At 45.0% G+C, this 19,724-nt stretch overlaps 1 protein-coding gene across 3 annotated transcripts in view; it reads right to left on the bottom strand.

Annotated features, from left to right (window-relative positions):
* Positions 1-1,272: 1,272 nt before the first annotated feature.
* The window catches only part of COL4A6 (collagen type IV alpha 6 chain), a 294,921-nt gene continuing 276,469 nt past the window's right edge, over positions 1,273-19,724 (bottom strand). For all 3 annotated transcript variants that reach the window (XM_081125610.1, XM_081125612.1, XM_081125611.1), the window contains 14 exons: positions 17,911-17,974; positions 17,214-17,288; positions 16,595-16,702; positions 16,394-16,501; positions 15,524-15,595; positions 15,097-15,222; positions 11,300-11,416; positions 10,804-10,965; positions 10,514-10,612; positions 8,801-8,947; positions 7,989-8,105; positions 6,185-6,376; positions 5,183-5,469; positions 1,273-2,904 (listed from right to left, as the gene is read on the bottom strand). In XM_081125610.1, coding sequence (XP_080981736.1) covers positions 2,644-2,904; positions 5,183-5,469; positions 6,185-6,376; positions 7,989-8,105; positions 8,801-8,947; positions 10,514-10,612; positions 10,804-10,965; positions 11,300-11,416; positions 15,097-15,222; positions 15,524-15,595; positions 16,394-16,501; positions 16,595-16,702; positions 17,214-17,288; positions 17,911-17,974 — 1,935 coding nt within the window. In that variant the 3' untranslated portion in view covers positions 1,273-2,643. The remainder of the gene's footprint in view (positions 2,905-5,182; positions 5,470-6,184; positions 6,377-7,988; positions 8,106-8,800; positions 8,948-10,513; positions 10,613-10,803; positions 10,966-11,299; positions 11,417-15,096; positions 15,223-15,523; positions 15,596-16,393; positions 16,502-16,594; positions 16,703-17,213; positions 17,289-17,910; positions 17,975-19,724) is intronic.

Raw genomic sequence — 19,724 nt, 5'->3', positions numbered from 1 at the left:
CCCCTGCGTCCCTCTGCCCTGTGTGCGGGGCGCTCCTTCCCATCTCGTTGCTCCCGGTGTGGGATCCCCGCTTTTGAAGGCGGGTCCGCACTCCCGAGGTGAGGGAGCTTTGCAGCCTCCAAGCCTCTGGGCTTGGAGCCCACCACAGGCTTCAGGGGGGACTCCCCCTGCTACGCGCCCCCCCCTTACCGGACTCCATGATGTTTCTTCAGTGCTCCCCACTCGCACTCCGTCCACTCAGATATATTTCTCTGGTTTTTCCAAGCTGGTTACGTAGGATTTTAGGAGTAAATCAAGTCCCTGGCTGGGAGTGGGGGGGGGGGGGGCGCTCTGCTTCTTCTCACAGTGCCGCCATCTCCCCCCCCAACATACTAAATTTTAAAGCACATATTCCTATTGTCTTTGCCACCCACTCTCCTGTGTGGTTGCACCTCAAGTCCCAGAGCTGTCTTCCCCATTTCTTCTTGCCCTCTTAACCTGTATACATTTCACTTGCATCCTCAACCAAGTCATGAGGAATGCCAGCAACTGGGGTCTGAAAGCTAGAACCAAACCAAGGTGTGTTGTTGTTGTTGTTGTTTTTATATATTTAGAAATATTATAACACTTATTTTCTTAGATTCCAGATTTTCCTTTTTTTCCATTAGGTAATATATTCCAGTGCAGTGGTTGAAAATTCAAAAGATCCAAAATGGTATTCAGTGAAATGCCTCTTCCTCCCACATATCAGTTCCATTCCCTAATGCTCCCAATGTTATTAATTTTTATTTTTCCATTGGATATATTTTATACATATACAAATGTATGCATATATATCTTAGATTTGATTTTAACAGCTTTAACATTTCTCTACTGTTGATTTATTTGAAAATGATCCTGAGGTGCCAGAAGTATGGGAACTCCTTTCTTGAACTTTAGATAGGGCTAAAAGCAGTTGTAGGCTTATTTGAAACAGGTTGTTTTTTTGTTTGTTTGTTTGTTTTTTAATTTATCCTTGTTGTTGAAAGTATTACAGATGTCCCCCTCTACCCCACATCCTTTGTCCCAGGCCTTAACCACAGTAATGTCTGTGTCCATGTATATGGATTTGTTGCCTGTTAGAGGACTCTTTCTATACTTTGACTTTAATTGTATTTTTTTCCTGCTTCAATGTTTTGTTATAAAGCTCAACTTGCAGTAACAGGAGCCCTCACAGCCCTGAGGGGGATTCATGAATTATAGTGAGGTAGACTTTATAAAAGTTTTCATCAAAGAACGTCAAGAGTCAAATGTTCATATTTAATTCCTTTTATTTGCAACGTACAAAGCTAACAATCATGCTTATTACTTAGAGATGAGGTGAAGGTAACAATAATTTGGATTATACTGATTATGTTTTGTTTGTGTTGGCATAGTTTACATAATATTTTAGGAAACAGAATCATCTGGAAGGAATTGCCACATGTCAACATAGCTAAGTGTTCTGGGAAACTGATAATTAAAAAAAGTGGTTAAAACAAATCCCCCCAAACAGAACACAGTATACTTAATAGTCAACTCAGGCTTGCTTTAGGTCTGCTAACTGCTAAAGAGAGGAGTGTGTTAGATTTTTATGAAGCTTTAAAAATGTATTAAAATAGCTTAACAGGCTACCTCTAAAAGAGTAATTGGACAGACATTTTAATGGAAAGTCTCTAACAGCCTAAAATGCAAAGGAACCAACAAATCAGCTTCAGTTTGCCACATTTTACACATCTGGATGGCATTTGGATGAAACATGGACTTTTGAGAAATTGGGACAAGGGATTTACCTTCTTGTTCCTGGAGTCAAAAGTAAAATTCACAACTCCTTACCTACCCACCCTTCTGCCCCTGGCCCAGGAGAAAGGGCTGTGGTTCTCATTTTTCTTTATGGGTTTGGTCACATTTGGTGTATCTTCCACTCTATTCTGGACCAGGCCAAGTCATAGGTCTCTGCCTGGGGAGGGAGCTGGCAAGGAGGATGTGATTTGTCTAGGACAATATGAAGTTAATGAGCCCTTCTTGGCTGTTGGCCTTCAAGCCTCCCTAAGCAATATGGGGTCCAGTTGTGCTCACTCTGGAAGGAGTCAAAGCTCATACTGGGCTACTTACTGGCTGGCACCTCAGTCCAGCTCTGCTGCCTGCCTAGATACAGTGGGTTTCCTTGAAGGGTGAGGGCTTGCTCAATGCAGACTTGAGTCATCCATGATTTTTTTTCATGTGGAGACACTGGGTTCTAGTTTAAGCCAAATAATGTGTGGTGACTTCTGGACATAAAGAAATGACTTATCAGCTACTATAGAAACACTTTGTGATCAAGATGGTGAGGAAAGCTAGCAGTCTAAGAAACTGGCAGCCCAGCAGGTCTTTCTGAGGTAGCCATGAATAGTTATTCAAACATCCGAATCAAACAGTAGCACCAGGTTGAAATGGGACAGCAGATCTCAGCAGGGTGGGCTCACCCATTGGGTCTGAGGGTTGGGGTGACCAGTGTCCAATAGTCTAGCCCAAAAGAGACTCCATTGTACAACTTGCCAGATAGACAAATGAACTTAGGCCTTCCTTCTTCAGATGGTTCTGGTTTGTGAGGTGACCGTTGTGTGAGGGAAGGGACAAGCAAGGGGCAGAGTGGCAGGGGCCACCCTACAGGCTTTTCATACACACCTGGCAGCGGCTGACTCGTGAGTGGAGCTGCCCGGCTTTCAATGTTTCCGGTGCAGGTTCCTCCCCAAACTGCTGCCTCTCCTCCACTGTTGTCAGCCAGAAACTGTACTTGTTGGCAAAGTAGTGGCAGGTACCCAGGGCACCATTGCACTCAATGAAAGGAGTGGCACGAAAATCCTCTAGGCAGGAGCCAGGTGAGACCAGGGATTGGCCTCCGCCCTCAGCACCAGTAGCAGTGTGCTGAAACAGAGAGGGGTGAGGTGTGAGCTGGGCCCATGGGAGGTGAGGGACACTTTGCTGCTCCAGGAGGAACGTGTGCTTCCTTTTTAAGCTCAGGCCCCTTGGCTCAGCCTGAGTGTCTAGCCAGCAGACCAAAGGCTATATTTTAAAACCTGGGCCACTCATCCTCCCTTGGAGTAGCCTCAGGGCCAGTAACACACTTCCAAGGTCCCTGGTGCCCTCCCAACCCTCTGCACATGGGCTGTGGCCACATCTCGGCCAGTGTTTCCCAAACTGCCCCACTGAGTTCTGAGGTGTGCTAGGTACCCCCTCCCTAAATTCCATGGACAAATATATGTGAGAAAGGCTGAATTAAGGAAAATTCAATAGGTTTCAGAATGCAGTTCTTCTCAGAGCCCTTTGTCTACTCCAAGCCCCTGGTGGTGTACTCTAAGAACGAAAAAAAAGCACGCAATACTCCACAAAGTGGTTAAACCATGGGCCCTTCTCCCAGCATATCTGTTAATAGCCCTTATTCTGAATTTACCTTCATTAGAACTTATATTTTCAATCTGTACCATAACCTTTAGGGCGACATATAGTGTTTGTTACCTGCTGTGTATGTGTAGACCTCAGTTTTAGTCTAACATCCCAGCCCTCACTTCAGGAAGCTCCCACAGCACTCATTTCAAGGATCTCATCAGTGCTGCTCATGAGCCAATAATCTCTGGTTACTGTACCCATAGACAGTAGCCGCCTCTCTCTACCCCTTCTCCTTCCCTCACCTCAGCTGGGTTATTATCTGGACAACAGGAGGTGGGAGGCCTCCCCCCTCCCCCCGGGTCAACAAATGGCCAATGGGACAGATGCCCAAGTTGGACACACAGTAACTCCTTACTTTATAGAACTTCAGTAAAGTGTGTCTCCATAAAAACGACCTTTCCTAATAAATGAAGCATCAAAGTTTTCCTCATTTTGATCCTCAGGTAGAAAGCTTTCTAGCATGAGTGACACATTACCCTGCCTTACTAAACAGTAGATGCTGTATTTTACACATTGTAGATGATCCAGGCTTGTCACTGTAAATGTTGGCTTTTGCTTTGGAGGATAATGCAGGGATCCTGTACCAAGAGACACAGCTTATAGAGTTCTTGGGAGGCTTTTGAATCATTTTCCCCGCTTTTCTTCCTTTTAGTAGGCATGTCTCATTGCTTCAAGATGCCTTACTAGGCAGTCCAAATTCTCTCCCTTACACACTTTCAAAAAAATGTAGATATTCTAGGATCTTAGAATTATGTATACAGCAAGAGTAAAGAGATTCTGAATAAGGGTTTAAGAGCACTCTGATGAGCAAAGCACATGATATTTCATACATAAATTTTGTACCATTCCTTGTGGAAGCTCAGTAGACAGGACATACTGATTGGTGAGTAATTCTGTATTACATTGGGACAAACTGCCCAATTCACAGAGACAGAGCAAAAGTGAAGTACTTCACCCCAGGTAGGTACGCTAATGTGAGGAAGATTGCAGTTTGGTAATTCTTCATACTCTCTCACCATCTCACCCCTGGTGATTTAGCAAAGAAGCTCTGGCAAAGCAGGTACTTCAGTAGGTGCTACACTGGTTTGCCCTGGGAGTTATCCTGGCCCTAAACCTGACCTTTCACTCATTTAATGTGCCCAGTTATTCATGGAATGTCATGTGAAGGACTTGATGCTGCCTTAGGCTTACAGATTTTCTCAGCTCTTTCTTATCAAGACACAAAGTGTGGGTGGCCTTTACCTTCTCATTGAAATGACAAGGCAGCAGAAATCCCAGCAAGGGCTTGGAAACACACCATGCCCTCATCTGAGCCTTTTGGGAGGAGGTGGGTAGAAGGACCATGGGCAGAAAAGATGGGAGTGCCACGCCCGGCCTGACTAGTGACAGTGTGTCCCAGCCGTAAGTGGGGACAGCTTGTCCCTCACTGTCTATCCAAATTGGGTGGCTCCTCTTCCTTCCCTTGATTGTGGCATAATAAGCATGCATAAAGATGTCAGGGCCTGTGCCATTGATTCATAAGTATTCTCATCCCTGAATCACTGGGTGCAAACTCCCTTTCTACTCCCACCTGTAATTACATATCATTCATGCAAAAGTAGGCTCTCTTGTCTTTAGCCAAGCCCAGGCCAAGCATTTTTCCTTCCTTTCAAACTCTGTGGTTTCTACCCCATGTCCCTTGAACCTGGAAACCAGTCTGAGGGACCCTCCCAGAGATCCCTGCTCTCTGCCTTTACACTAAGGGCTGGGGCCTTACCATGAGGAAGGAGTACCCGATCCAGAGGCTGCGCCAGCCTAGGGGGCACTGTGGGATGGTGATATCCTGGCTGTGCACAGCAATGGCTTGTGAGGGTGCCTCACACACAGAGCAGCGGCTGATGTACTGGAGGATGTTGGTCTGGCTGATGGGCATCATGGGGATGGGGGCAGTGGTGGAGAGCCAGTAGGACTTATCATTGCGCCTGGCATAGTGACATACTTCATTGATGTTGCAGTAGATGAAGGGCATGGTGCTGAAGCGGGGCAGGCAGGAGCCAGCAAACCCTGGAAGGAGAAAAGGTGGGCAGGAGCAGGGCTGGGACTATGCTCAGGGCTACTAGGACTTGGCTGGATGGTGGTTTGAGTTTACATCCAACTGCTTGTGCCAGAACAGGGACACCTCTCCTTACCATCCTTGAACAATGTACACACACTGAAGTCTGTTGATCAAATCCTATTTTTAATGCACCAAGGATGTTTGATATTGAAAAAATCTTTTTATAAACTGAATAATGACTCCCTAATTAATCTGCTTTGTAAAACCAGCATTTAATAGAGTGAGTCTGCTTTTCAGAGTTAGCATACCAGGAGACAATACAATTAATTCTTGGGTAATCATCCTTGCCCCACAGGTCATATTATTATTACTACTACTAATTGCTAACATTTTTGGATGCTTAACATGCGCGAAACATTGTTCTAAGCGTTTTACATTGGGTGATTCCTGTAATCCTTACACCACCTCATGAGATAGGTACTAGAATGAGCCTTGTTCCATTCAGGAGGGAGCAGAAGCTTAGAGAGGTTGAATAACTTGTCCCCAGGTACATGGCTAGTGTTAGAACCCAGACCTGTCTGACTCCAGAGCTAGTATGTAACCCACTGTATGTAACCCACTATCCAACAGTGGGCCTATCAAGGGCTGGGTGTAGCAAGGAGCATGGCTCTTGGTTCTTGTGGGGACAGATGGCCAGGGCTGGCTGTCAGAGTCAGTACCTACCCAAATCCTGGTTGTGGGCTTTCTCCTGCCCCTCCACGAACAGCAAGCTGTAACCCACCCACAGCTGGGTCATCTCAGTGGGACACAGGGGCACCTGTTTTGACTGGCTGTGTTTCACCAAGGTGTAGCCCACTCTCACACTCTGTCCAGGCAATCCAGCCCTTCCGAAGGGGCCCTGTTTTCCTGGAGGTCCTGCAAGAAAAGGAGCAGAAAAGGGGTGAGCCAGGTACAGCCAATAATAACAGCAGCTATTTACTTTGTGTTGAAAGTTGAGCAAGGCACAGTTTCACTACCCCAATTTGTAAATGAGTAAACTGAGGCTCAAAGGTCCCACAACTAGCAAGTGGTGGAGCTAGAATGCCAACTCAGATGCACAGTAGTCCCCCCTTATCTGGAATTGCGCTTTCTGCAGTTTCAGTTACCCATGGTTAACCACAGTCCAAAAATATTAAATGGAAAATTTGAGAAATAAACAATTCATAAGTTTTAAGCAATTGTGTGCCATTCTGAGTAGTATGATGGAATCTTGCACCATCCAGCTCTGTCATGCCCAAGATATGAAGCATCCCTTTGTCCTGCATCTCCACATTGTATATTCCCTGCCCATAGTCATTTAGTAACCCTCTCAGTTACCTGGTCAACTGTCAAGGTATTGCAATGCTTGTGTTCAAGTGACCTCTATTTTGCTTAATAATGACCCTAAAGCTATTCACATAACTTTTATTACGCTATATTGTTATAATTGTTCTATTATTAATATTGTTAATCTCTTACTGTGTCTAATTTATAAGTTCAACTTTATCATTGGCATGCATATAGGGAAAAAGCAGTATATATAGAATTCAGTACTCTCTGTGGTTCTAGGCATCCACCGGGGGTCTCAGAATGTATCCCCCACAGATAACAGAGGACTACTGTATCTAGTTACAGAATCCCCATTTTCAAAAGCACACTATTCAGCTTCCCTCCCACAGTCACCTGTCTTTGGGTTTTCTAAGAGGGGGCAGAGGAGAATACTTCTTGGCCAGCCTTGCAGGCTCTCATAGGAAGTAACTAAATACTTTTACCTGCTGAATCAGAGACAGCATAAGCATAGTTGGGATTATCGGGGCAAAATTACGCCCTCCTCTCCTGCCCATAGCAAATGATCGTACCACTTTCCCACTGAGTCCCAGAACTGTTCTCTACTCAGGACAACTGATTTGCTATCTCTGATATAAGATGGGAGGTAAGTAGCAGAACAACCATACCTGATCTCAAATTTTCTTATCCCTTGAACCACCCCCTCCCATCCACATAAGAATCCCTGGGTAGAAAAGGGGAGGTGCAGGACAGGGGGCCATGCTATACAATACAGTCAGAGCTCTTAAGAGCTGGCAGACAATGAATCTCAGTGGGAAGGTGGGGGTGGGGGAGTGGTTGGGGAGAGATTAATCAAAGCATAACCCATGGGCAAAGACAATAGTGTGGTGAAGGCCGGGGGGGGGGGGGATGCGGGGTATAGGGGACCAATGGGGAAAAAAGGGGGATATCTGTAATACTTTCAACAATGAAGATGAATTTTAAAAAAAAGAGTTGGAAGACAATGCAGAAAAGGATTTGGAATAGGCCTTTCTCTTCAGGAGAAAGGGCTCTAATCCTTCACAGGCTCAGAGCGAATGAATTAGAGCCAAATTTTCCAGCCTCTGGGTAGTGTCAAGCTTTACCACCAGGTTTCCTAGTTCTCAGATTTGAGATTTTAACTCACCACCAAGCCTCAAGCCCTCACAAAAACCCTCTGCCCCTAGTGCCCACATCACCAGACCTTCAAATCCTGGAGGGCCTTGCAGTCCAGGGAGACCAGGATCGCCAAGAGCCCCAGGTGGGCCAGGGAGCCCGCTTGGGCCATCTTTGCCAGGGATGCCAGGTAAACCTTTGGAGCCTACAAAGAGATAAGGCCCACAGTGGGGTACTCAATATGGACGGTCTGGAGGAGCCATCTGGGAAAAAAGGACTCGTATGTCATGTCCAGGACTCACCAGGAGAGGGCGCACTGGCTGTCACATTGGCACTCACACTGAGCTCAGGGCTGAGCCTCCTGGGCTAATCCTTAGTACATGTTGGGGCATCTGGGCCCTGTGACTGCACTCTAAATTTAGCCCTTCTGATCCACTTCACATTTATTTCCTCCTCCCTTCCTCATCCTCCCAGCAATGCTGAGAAGAATGCAGGGCCACTGCTGGCATCCCATGCCAGAAATGAGGACATGGAGGCCCAGAGAGACTGCTAACTTACTCCAGTCAAGGGGAAAACTGAGATTAGAAGCCGGTTTTCCTGTCCTCCAGCCCTGGGCTTTCTCCGTTGCTTTTCATCCCCCTCCACACGCCCTCCTCTCAGCAGCATGTTAGCGAGGGTCAAGCTAACTGTAGTAGCTGTTATGCCCTGCGCACACATCCTCTAAAACCAAGTACAACTGCTGGTCCTCCTGGCAAGAAGTTTGGCAACTCTGTGAGGAGTGGAGGAAATGCTTGAGGAAGGCACCCCCTTGGAGCTGGGCCTTCCAGCCAGTTGTTCAGCCTCTCAGCTAAGGCTGTCTCGGCTCCCTGAGAAGTCCCCTTTCTCTGATGCTATTCTTACCTTGTAGGCCTACAGGGCCTTGAACTCCAGAATCCCCTGTGAGACCAGGGATACCATCAATGCCTGGTAGACCCAATGGTCCAGGAGGGGCCTGGATGGCTTCTGCAATTGGTGTTTGGCCAGGAGCACCGGGGGGGCCAGAAAAGCCTATGGGCAGGTGAGAGGAATGGAAATGTGAGGCAGAAGCCAAGGAGGCAGCCTGGGTGGGTTCCTGGAACTCTTCCTTTCTGCCTCAAAATCAACAGCTTTCTGATCTTCCTCTTTGTCCCCATAGTCCACTGAATACCACCAGGACAGCTCTCACCACACTTTATACAATGTCCTCTTTACCCATCTACCTGCCCAGTGGATCGGTAGCTTCTTGATGGCAGGGGCTAAGTTGTATTTATCTTGTCTTCTCAGGGCTCAGCACAGGGCCTGCTACGTGGTAGGCAATTCAGGAAGTGTTTATTGTAAATTTGACAGTTTGAGACTTGGCTCAGGGCTGAGGTGGTTGGTTTACTCACTCACTGGTCAGAACACAGTACCAAGGAGGCTGAGGGGATGGCTCTAATACCAGATGTTCAGTTGGAATCACAGCCTACGACCCCAAATCCAGGCAGCTGACTTACTATTAAAGCCAAACAAGCCAATTTCCTTATTAATTCATTGAACAAGTATTTCTTGAGCACCTACTGTGTAGATCAGGGGATAGAGCAGTGAATAAGACATGTTTATGGAGATTATGGTCTGGTGATAAAGGTGAAAAATGTATAACCTGAAAAATACCATTAATCTTACTGCAAATTGTGAGAAGTGCTACAAAGGAAATGAACAGTACCGTGACAATGGGAGGGAGGAGAGGGGGCTATGAAATGGAGAACCTGCTTTAGAGACAGTGATAAGTGACATCTTACAAGCAGTACATTTAAGCTGAGACCATTGAAGCATTAGAAAGACCTGGGGAAGGGGGGCAAAAGTATTCCAGGAAGTAGAAGTAGCATGTTAAAAGATCCTGTGGTCAGGTGTTTTTGGATATCTGAAAGAGGCTAATGAGGCTAAAAGCACAGTGAGCTGCAAAGGGAAAGGACTGGTGATGAGAATAAAGAGAGAAGCACCACATAGGGTTTTGTGGCCATAGTTAATTTGTATGCCATAGGAAGCCAGTGGATGACTTAAGTTTTTATAAGATCTTTCTCACCACTGTGCGGAGAAATGATTATTGGGGAAGGGGCACAATGGAAATAGAGACCAGTGAGCAGGTCACTGTGGTGATTCATATGGAGAATGTTGATGGCTTCAACCTAGGTGGTAGCAGTAGAGGTGATAAGAGGTGAGTGGATGCAAGGCACATTTAGGAGATGGAATCCTCAGGGCTTGTTAATGGATTGGATGTGTGTGAGACACAGAGGTGGTGGTAAAGGATGGGAAAGATGGTTCTTCATTTCCAGATTGAGCAAATGGGTGAGTGGTAACCTGAATGCAAACCCAATGCCCACTAATGCAGAGTGAGGAGACCAGTGGCAGTATCCATGGTGGCAAAGTAGCAGTGGCTTTCAGTCTTGGGAGTTGATGGAAGCAGAAATATTGCCAAACTGCCTACCTGGAAGAGCTTGATCCAGCTGTGTGAGGCATCCAGGCTTTCTTGAGTGGTGTACAGTGACTCTTGAAGGACATCACCCCCAGGCCCCACCCTCTAGCTTACAACCAGCCTGGTACATGCTCTCAACTCACCTCTTGGGCCTGCCTTCCCCTTCATCCCGGGAAATCCTGGGTCTCCATGTGGCCCAACCTTGCCTGGAGTCCCCATGAAGCCAGGCTCACCTCTCATGCCTGGCAAAGTCCAAAGGAAAGCAAGTCAGGGCCTGGCATGGTGGTACTGGTGGTGGGGAGTAGAGACTAGGCAGAGATGAGGGTGGAAAGAGCATTATCAGCTGGCCTCTCTTCACAGGGCTACAGGAAGGAGCCATGTCTGACTGTAGAGTGGGAAAGGGCCCATCAGCCAGCTAAGCAAGCAACCATACCTTTCAGTCCTAGCTCTCCAGGAAGGCCAGAGAAACCTGGAATTCCTTGGTCTCCCTTGGGCCCTTTAGGACCAGGAATTCCAGGGAAGCCAGGGTCACCAGGGTCACCTTGATTCGAGGATGGCCCAGGGGGACCTGAGGGTCCCTGGGGGCCTGGGCGGCCTAGGGATGAGATGGAAAGAGGGATAAGTAAGGGCGAGTGAGCAGGAAGTGGCCAGTGCTGAAAGCCTTGGGACTGATAGGAAGCCAAAGCTCATCCCCAAGGCAGAAAATGCTCTCTGGCTGTCTGTAAGGTCCCAGTGCCCAGACCTTCCCAAACCCTTTTAGCAAAATGCAGCCCATTCCAGTCCTCCCTGTTCCTGCTGGAGGAGAGAAGTGGGGCTGAGCAGCCCCATGCATGTCCAACCATATAGATGGGGCTGGACTGTATATGGGACCTCCCCAAACTCCAGACAAAAGGTAATGTCCACCCCTCTTTCGGGCTTCCTGTCTTTACCTCGTTCTCCATCTAGGCCTGGTCGCCCAGGGTCTCCAGGCTGTCCTGCTATGACTGAGGGCAAGGAGAGACCTGGGGCACCAGGGAGACCAGCAGGGCCCTGGAGACCTGGGAAACCTGCAAAGAACAAATAAAAGGAGCTGCATGGACTTTGTGTGCCCAGGCAAGGGCCAGGCTCTCTTAGAGAAAATGGATATTTACACAGAAAATGGGAGCTCTTACGTAGTTGCCAGACCAGCAGATGCCAGCAGAGGGCTTTTCTCCCTTCATTCTACTTTGGCAGCCAGCAGATGCAGTAGCTGACAGGGTCCAGACACTTACCCCTCCCAGCAGATGCTGCGTTTAATTGGGATAGAGCTTTGGAAATTTCTAGCTCCCTAACTTCACTGGTAATGGAAGTATTTTAGATTTCTCCCAAATCGGGGTGGTGGTGGTATGACTGTAGTACCTGGAATTGAAGTTTCCCAAAGTATTTTTAAATGTACTGTTCCTGTTGCACATTTCATTAAATTAGCCAGTTATGTCTGATGTTGCTCAGAAAAGGCTACAGATCAGGGTGGGGCACAGTCCCCAACCAGTCAGACTGTGTTTCCCGATGTTTTCTAGAGCTAACTTCTAGGTCTTCTAGGCAAACTGGAAAACACTTTTATAGGTAATTCACGATATGAGCTGAATGCTTGATTAATTGAGCTTAGAGAACAAATTTCTCTATACTAAATCCCTTCCTTCTTTTTGGCCAAAGAGAATAGTCATTTATTAGAGTAGATACAGAATACTTGTTTGCTAATTTTAATAACTGCCTTACAAGTTTTCTGTTTGTGGAATTATTTCTATTATAATATGTTCAAGACAAAAAAATTTCAACTGGTGACAGAAGATTTATTTAATAAGCACACATTGAATACGTAGATGGTACTCTTGGTGGGAAAACACATCAAAGTCATACTTACAAATGTAGAAATTTGTATTATACTTCTAGCATGGAAGAAATGTGCTTATTACATTGGTATATTCTAGGAGATGACTCAAATGAAGAGAAATAGATTCAATCTGATTGATAAACTACTCTGGTGTTTGAGATTCTTATTTCTTGTTTGTGACAAGAAAATTCAAAGATATTAGTTGCGTTTTATTTTTTGACAAGCTGACTATATTAATGCTGAGTTTTTCATATTTAGGTAAGGAATAGTAAAAGTACATCCATGAAAACTTGTAGGAAAGATGGTAGACTGGTTAATTCAGATGTTTTTAATAGCTCATTAATTAATTGCATGCTGAGGAAATATACAGAAAAAAATAAATTTCAAGAGAAGTCTCCAACTATTATAGATCCGAAAAAGAAACAATAAAAATACAAAGAACAACTAGTTGCAAGGTCACATGGTACTACTTTTAATATTGTCAACTGTTTCTTGATAAACCTTTGAAATTATTTTCATTTTCACAAAAGTAAATATCTGAAAACAAAGAAATATTGTTTTTTTCCTGGAAAAAAAAAAGCTGAAATTATGCAAAACCAGTAAATGAGACACCACACACACACACACACACACACACACACACACACACACACACACATATATATAGTAGAGCAAGTGTGGGCAGCACACGGATTATAAAAATTCCCATTTCAGTTTTTGGAGCCACTTCCTCTTTTTACCTGTTTCTTTATTTTATAATTAACACCAATTTACCATTAAATCTGAAATAAAGTAGTAAAAAAAAACCACTTTAAATGAGCATATGAAAACTCAAGATGGCATATTTTTCCGACTCATTCCAGTGTAAGAGCCTTAAAAAATCCCTAATTATACTAATTCAGCCTCTAAATATTTAGTACAGATATAAAAATGAATAGTGTAATTTGGAGTTATTTATATAAAGGGCGAGGGATTGCTCTAGGAAGTTTCCTTAGGGGTAACTCCTCATTTTACACTCATTTCTATGATCAAACCAGAGATAAATTCCTATGAGGGGTGTGTGTTATGATATTTACTTTTAAAACAAATTGTTTTAATTAGATATTGAGAAAAACATAAGAAAATTTAGAAATGATGTGTAAAAATAATCCCGATATGATGAACATCTGTTCCAACCCCCTAATTTAAGAAAAAGAAGATAGCATTACCTTTGCATGCCCTTCCCAGATCCCACCAACTTCCCTCCTTCTCAGAAGCACTCACTCCTGAATTTTGTGTTCATCATTCCCTTTTCTTCACAGTTTGACCATGCATATTTGTATGCTAAACAATATTTTTATTGTTTTTGTTTATTTATGAACATTTAGCAATGGAATCATACCAAATGCATTCCTCTGGTATTCGCTTTTTCCCCCCCTCAACACTATGTTCTTGAAATGTATCCATCTTGACATGTGCTGTTCACTGCATTTGTAATTGTGATTTTATTACCTCAGAGAGCTAAAGGAAATTAATCATTTAATGACCAGGCATTCACAGTCTAGATTTGAAAACGGAAAAGGCAATGCCCCTTTGCTTCTATCCAGGTTCCCTCTTCTCTATCTCCTGTGGAAGGAGTCACACAATCTCCCTATGGGCTCAGACCTTGTTTGAGCCCTCATTCTGGAGAACCTGCTGGCTTTCAGAAAAGAACAGGTTGGTCCAGACCAAAAGAAAGAATAAACAGAGACAGCAGGTGCACCAATTTAAAATATAGCAAGAAATGAATTAATGTATGAATATATATCCTAGAAAACATATGCATGTTATACAAACATGCACATTATACAAACATGCACATAAATAAGTAAAATATGGGACCTCAGGCCCGGGAACTATGAGGAACAGAACATTTTGCACATATGTTTCCCCAGTTAACATGTAATAATACAATAGCCAACATTCCTTGAGAACCTACTATGTCCGAGATGCTATGCTAAGTGCTTTTATATACATTACCTTGCTCCTCATTGATTCCTCACCAAACCTTTGACGTAGACTCTCTTATTATGCCCATTTTATAAAAAAGGAAAACTAGGGGTCCATTTGGAACTGAGATACAAGTAACTTCCTTGTTTAAGGTCATATAGCTAGTAAGAAGTAGAGCTGGAATTTGAATTCATTGGTCTGACATTGGAGCCCATACTCTTAGCCATGATGTTACACTAAATTCATTTCCTGTTTTATACTGAGTGGGATATATATGGGTCTTCAGGACATTCCTAAGGAGAGTATAATAATCAGAATTCACTCTCCTTATTTGAGAGGTGAGGAGAGGGAGGCTCAGAAAGGGACTTTGGACAGTGTGTGAGTCAGGGGCCAAGATTAGGGCAAAACCTGCTTTTTAGTAAACCCAACAAATCCTAATTGAGTGCCTGCTGTGTGCCTGTCATAGGGAGACATTTATCCTTTTAGTCTTGGGCTCCTTCCAGCAGCCACACTGCTTTCCCAGAATCCTGGGAGTGCCATCCACACTGGACACTGAGGAATTTCTGACAAGCCACTAAGTGGACAAGCCCTGTCCCTCAGAACCATTAAACCCAGGCTCTGGCCAGGTGTGCAAGAGAGGCCCTGCGTTTAAATAAGGGAGAGTGGGAGGGAATCTGGAGGTTAGAAGGGACTCTCTGAATTGCTCCCTGATAACCCTTCCCAGGAAAGCCCTAGGCATGCCTGCCCTCTTTTTCTCAGCAGTCTGTTCCACTGGGTTCTGAGTTTCCCAGAGATGTAAAGACATGCACAGCTCAACACTGTGAGCTGCATGGCTCTGACAAACCCCAACCCTGGCTCCCCAGCCAGGCCTTACTCAGCTTCTACAAGGCCTGATTTGGGGTCACTTACCTTGGCTACCTTTTTGTCCTTTCATGCCTGGTTTACCTGGGGCTCCAGTGCCAATTCCTGGAGAACCTTTTTCTCCTTTGGGACCAGGCAAGCCAGCTGGCCCTGGCACACCAGTTATACTAGGTCCTAGAAGGAGATGCAGAGAGAAGGGTGGGGGGAGACAGAACTCAGTGGAGGGGGGTGAGGTCCTCATGCTTAGCTCACTTATTAGGGGCCTGCCTGAAATAAGAGGGAGGAGAACTCATTCAAGTAGAAAGACAAACCCTATCTTTTCTCCCCATATCAAGGCAGACCAAATTGGGGGCTGGCAAAGAGATCTATGAGTCCAAGGATATGGGATATACCACTGTCAAGAACTCATGGCCAGCCTCAGCCAGGCTTCTGTTAGAGCTGGTGCTCTCTTCCTGCCCTTGATGGTCTTCCTTACCTGGAGTTCCATGGGTACCCTTGGTTCCTGGAAGCCCATTTAGTCCATGCAAACCAAGAACTCCAGGATAACCTAAGGGGAGAGAATATCAGAAATGGCTTTAGCAACTCTAAATCACGAAGGGTCAGAAAAAGGTCCTGTCCCCAAAGGTATTGCATTTTATATATATATATATTGGTTTCAGAGAGACAAAGGGAGAGGGAAAGAGAGATAAAAACATCGATGAGAGAGAAGCATTGATTGTCTGCCTCCTGCAAGCTCCCTACTGGGGATTTAGCCTGCAACCCGAACATGTGCCCTGACAAAGAATCAAACTGGTGACCTCTTGGTGCATGGGATGACACTCAACCAACTGAGCCACACTGGCTGGTCTGCGAAGTCCTCATTTTAAAGGTCATGGTCTTTCTTGAGGCATTACTTAATGTTGTAAGGGAGACTAGACCACCCTTAACCTATACACTCCATCTTAGGTTTTCCTGACTTATTAGAAACCAATATAGCTTTAGGAACAGGGTGATAGATAACTAGGTCTCTTGAAGAAGAACTCAGAATAGCAATGCCAATTCCTAGAGCTGCCAGCTCCCAGAGACTAGCTGCCCAATCTCTAAGTAAGGGAAAAGCTTTTATATGACAGGACATTGACCTCCCTTGATAACTCTCCTCTCCATGAATTCTATGTTTTTAGGTTCCCATTTATGATTGCCTTCCTTTCTTCCTCTTCATCCTCCTTTCCCATTATCTCTCATGGGGCCCAGTCAATGACTCTCCTGAATATGTCTTAACTCGAGCTAGTGTCTCCAAATAAAAAGTTGCTGTCCTTTTTTGAGGGAAAGAACCCTTACCCCACTGTCTTCTGCAAAATATATATACCTTTAGTTCCTATTAGGCCAGGGGGTCCCGGGGGCCCAGGTGACCCTGGGTGGCCCGGAGAACCTAGAAGTCCTGGATTTCCTCTCATGCCTGCAATCCCAGGGAGTCCTAAAAGTAAAACCAAGGCAGAAGTTCAGAATGGGTCATGCCTTGACAGTAATCCTAACTTTTTCAGAATAAAGTTGTCATGTGGCATGGTACCTGGGGAGCCAGGAAGGCCAACATCTCCAGAAATACCAACTTTTCCATTGTCACCTTTAATTCCAGGAAAACCCATGTCACCAACTAGTCCAGCTTTTCCTTTCATACCTAAAAATCAAGAAACATGCTGAGTGATCAGGTCACATTTGGGGCAGTGTGTTCCTCTTTCACGGAGGGGGAGCAGGAAGGTGAAACCACTTCAACTGTCAAAGTTGCTAAAGCCAATGAAAAAACTCTGAAAAGGATCATGGCAGCTGTCTTCACATTTGAAAAGTGCTGTCCAATTGAAAAGTAAGTAAACTTGTTCTGAGTGTCCCTAAAAGTAGGAGCAATGGGTGTAAATGTTCAAGAATCAGTTTAGATAACTATAAACTAAAGGGGTGGATACCATTATTCCACAGATCTTACACTTATCCCATATAAGGGTACAAGTCTTGAAAAAAAGAGTAGGATGGTTTGCTTGGGGGAAACTGTGCTGCCTGTGAGTGGACACACGCCAGGTAGGAATTTTTCTGCACTGGATAGAAGTTGCAGAACTTAGGGTTGACCTCCAAAATTCCTTCCAAGCCTCAGTTTTGAGGAATCTGTGACACATGAGACAAAAGTATAGCAACCTTACCTTTTGAGCCGGGTTCCCCAGGTTGTCCCTTAGGTCCTGAGCTACCAGGAAGTCCAAGTGTCTGGCCTTGATCTCCTGGGTATATCAAGACATTGTTCAAATAGACAGAGAAGCTATAGCTCATTTTGTTACAAGGAGATCTTTTGAAGGCAAAAATCTTTCCAGATTCAGTATAGCCAGAGGAGCTCCTTGATAAAATTACTCATTGGGTAAAAAGTGACCAATCACCAACAAAGGGCTTAGATGCTACCAGGTTATTGGCATGAAATGCTGCTACATGCAGCATATTTCCATTGAGAAACACATCACTAGGCCCAGTATGGGCAGAGAAGATAATGGAAAGGGCCCTAAAACATCTCCAGAATGGAACAATGATGACAGCAAGGATGGGAATTTTTCTTGCTCAGTGGGTTGGGTTCAGCAGGGTAAGAGACACTCTAGAGCCGAGGTTTCCCTCTGCTGTTGAGTCTGGAAGGCGGAAGACAGAAGGCAGGAGGGTTGAACAGACTGGTTTGTCACATGTCTTTGAGGAACAAAGACTGCAAATGGGGGTTTAGCCAAAGGGGAAACTTAAATCAACTCATTTTCCCCTAAACACAGAGCCTCCACCCCCAGACCCCACCAGGAGAGCCCTGAGCCTGCTAGAAATTCACCTTGCTCTGGGAAAAAACACAGTAAAAAAGAAAATGCTCCTTACCTTTTGAACCTGGGAAGCCAGATGCTCCTAGGAGCCCAGGAGCTCCACTGAGACCCTGTGAACCCTTCAAAGCAATATGGGAATCATTATTTCTGCCCAAAGCTATGGGCCTTCCACTCTTACACCCTGTCACCTCCCTGAGCCACTGCCTGAGGGATGTCTATCATATACTCCGTGGCAAAAGTGGACTGTGGAAGGGAAGACCTGACATCCTGCATAGGGCAAGGTAATGAGCAATGGGTGGAAATGTATCCTTGGGGTTTTTCAGGGGAGGGATTTGATCTTCAGTTAATCCTGGTCTTGTCATTCATAACTTCCTAATGCCTGTTAAAATTGGAATCTTCGCAAATCAAGGTGTTCTAGTAAGTCTCTTACAAAATACAGATTGTGACAGTCAGGCCAGGCACTAGGTGTACTCTGCAGATTGTGGTTGGCTACCACTACCCATGCCAAAGCTCTGGAGCCCTTATGCACAAGAAAAAGTGTTGCTTCACTATGCGGGGCTAGCCCTCTGCCACAGGTTCGGCAAGGAACACAACGTTTTTCTGTCACCAGGTAACAGGCTGTAGGTTTTGGAGTCTTAATTTGGGCCAATGTTACATTTTCACAGGAAAAATTGCTTCATTAGCTAATGTCCAACACACTCTCTGAATCTGGGAAGTGGACATGCTAGCTGCCACCAATATAGTTTTTCTCCTGGTTTCTGGTATGGTTTTGACTTATTTTGAGATGTACCCAGTAAAGACATATGCTACCTAGTGCCTTGGGTGGAGTCTGAGTTCTGGACTGGGTCACTGTGCTCACTAAAGTACTACCCAGGACATCCCCTCCATACCCCTGGCTTTTTCTGCACATTGTCATATCTACTAATTCTAGCCTTCGCCTGTGCTTGGACTCCTCCCAGAATGCTTTCCACTTTGATTTCTTCCCTTCCAGAGTGTGAGTAGTTAGGACCATCCAGTTGACAACTATTTATTTTGCAATTGCTTCAGGGATATGTGCATGCGTGTGTGTGTGTGTGTGTGCGTGTTCTCTCCACCAAATGGACTGACACTTTTAAAGAAGAGGGACTTTGCCTGTAGGGAGCACTAGTGTTCTGTGATCCAGTTCATTTAGTCCCTTCAATACTACTCCTATTATTGTACTACTTTTCAGGGCTTGCCATGCACCAGCTGCAATGCTAAGTGCTTTATGTGCATCATTTCACTTAATCTTCACTTCTGTCTGGAGGTATAAATATTATTCCCATTTTTTTACAGATGAGAAAAGTGAGCAAGTTAAGCAATATGCACAAAATCACAGAGCTAATGAATAATGGAACAAAGATTCAAATCTAAGTCTCTCTCATTGTTAAGCCTACTCTACCACTCTACCTTTTAACAACCCAAAGAAACTGGATTTGATTCTTTGCCAGTTGTTTCTTTCAGAGCTAATAGAGATGTTTCTGAAATCAAAACATCAAGAAGTCTGTACTGAATTCTTATGATGTACAAACTCAATGTGGGATGCTGGCAGTGGGGTGCAGACAAAATAGCATGTGAGGCAGTTCTTGTTTTCAAGTTTTAACAATCTCATTGAGAGAATCAGACCCACAAAGGACAGGTTAGGAAGGATATAAATAATGAGAAAGAGAGTGTGTCAGAATGGTGGAAGCTCAGGGACTTCTGGATGAGCAGGCACCTGGGCTGGGGCCTGAAGGATGGGCAGGTATCAGGTAATTGCAGAGGAGGAAGTCTGCCACTTGGGGGAGAGAGCATGAACAAAGGCCCAGAAGAGGGGGTGTTCAGGAAAGGATGGAAAGACCTGTCAGATGC

This window comes from Miniopterus schreibersii (genome assembly GCF_964146895.1).
Source record: "Miniopterus schreibersii genome assembly, chromosome: X".
Classification (NCBI taxonomy): domain Eukaryota; kingdom Metazoa; phylum Chordata; class Mammalia; order Chiroptera; family Miniopteridae; genus Miniopterus; species Miniopterus schreibersii.
This window is presented reverse-complemented; position numbering and strand designations above follow the sequence as displayed.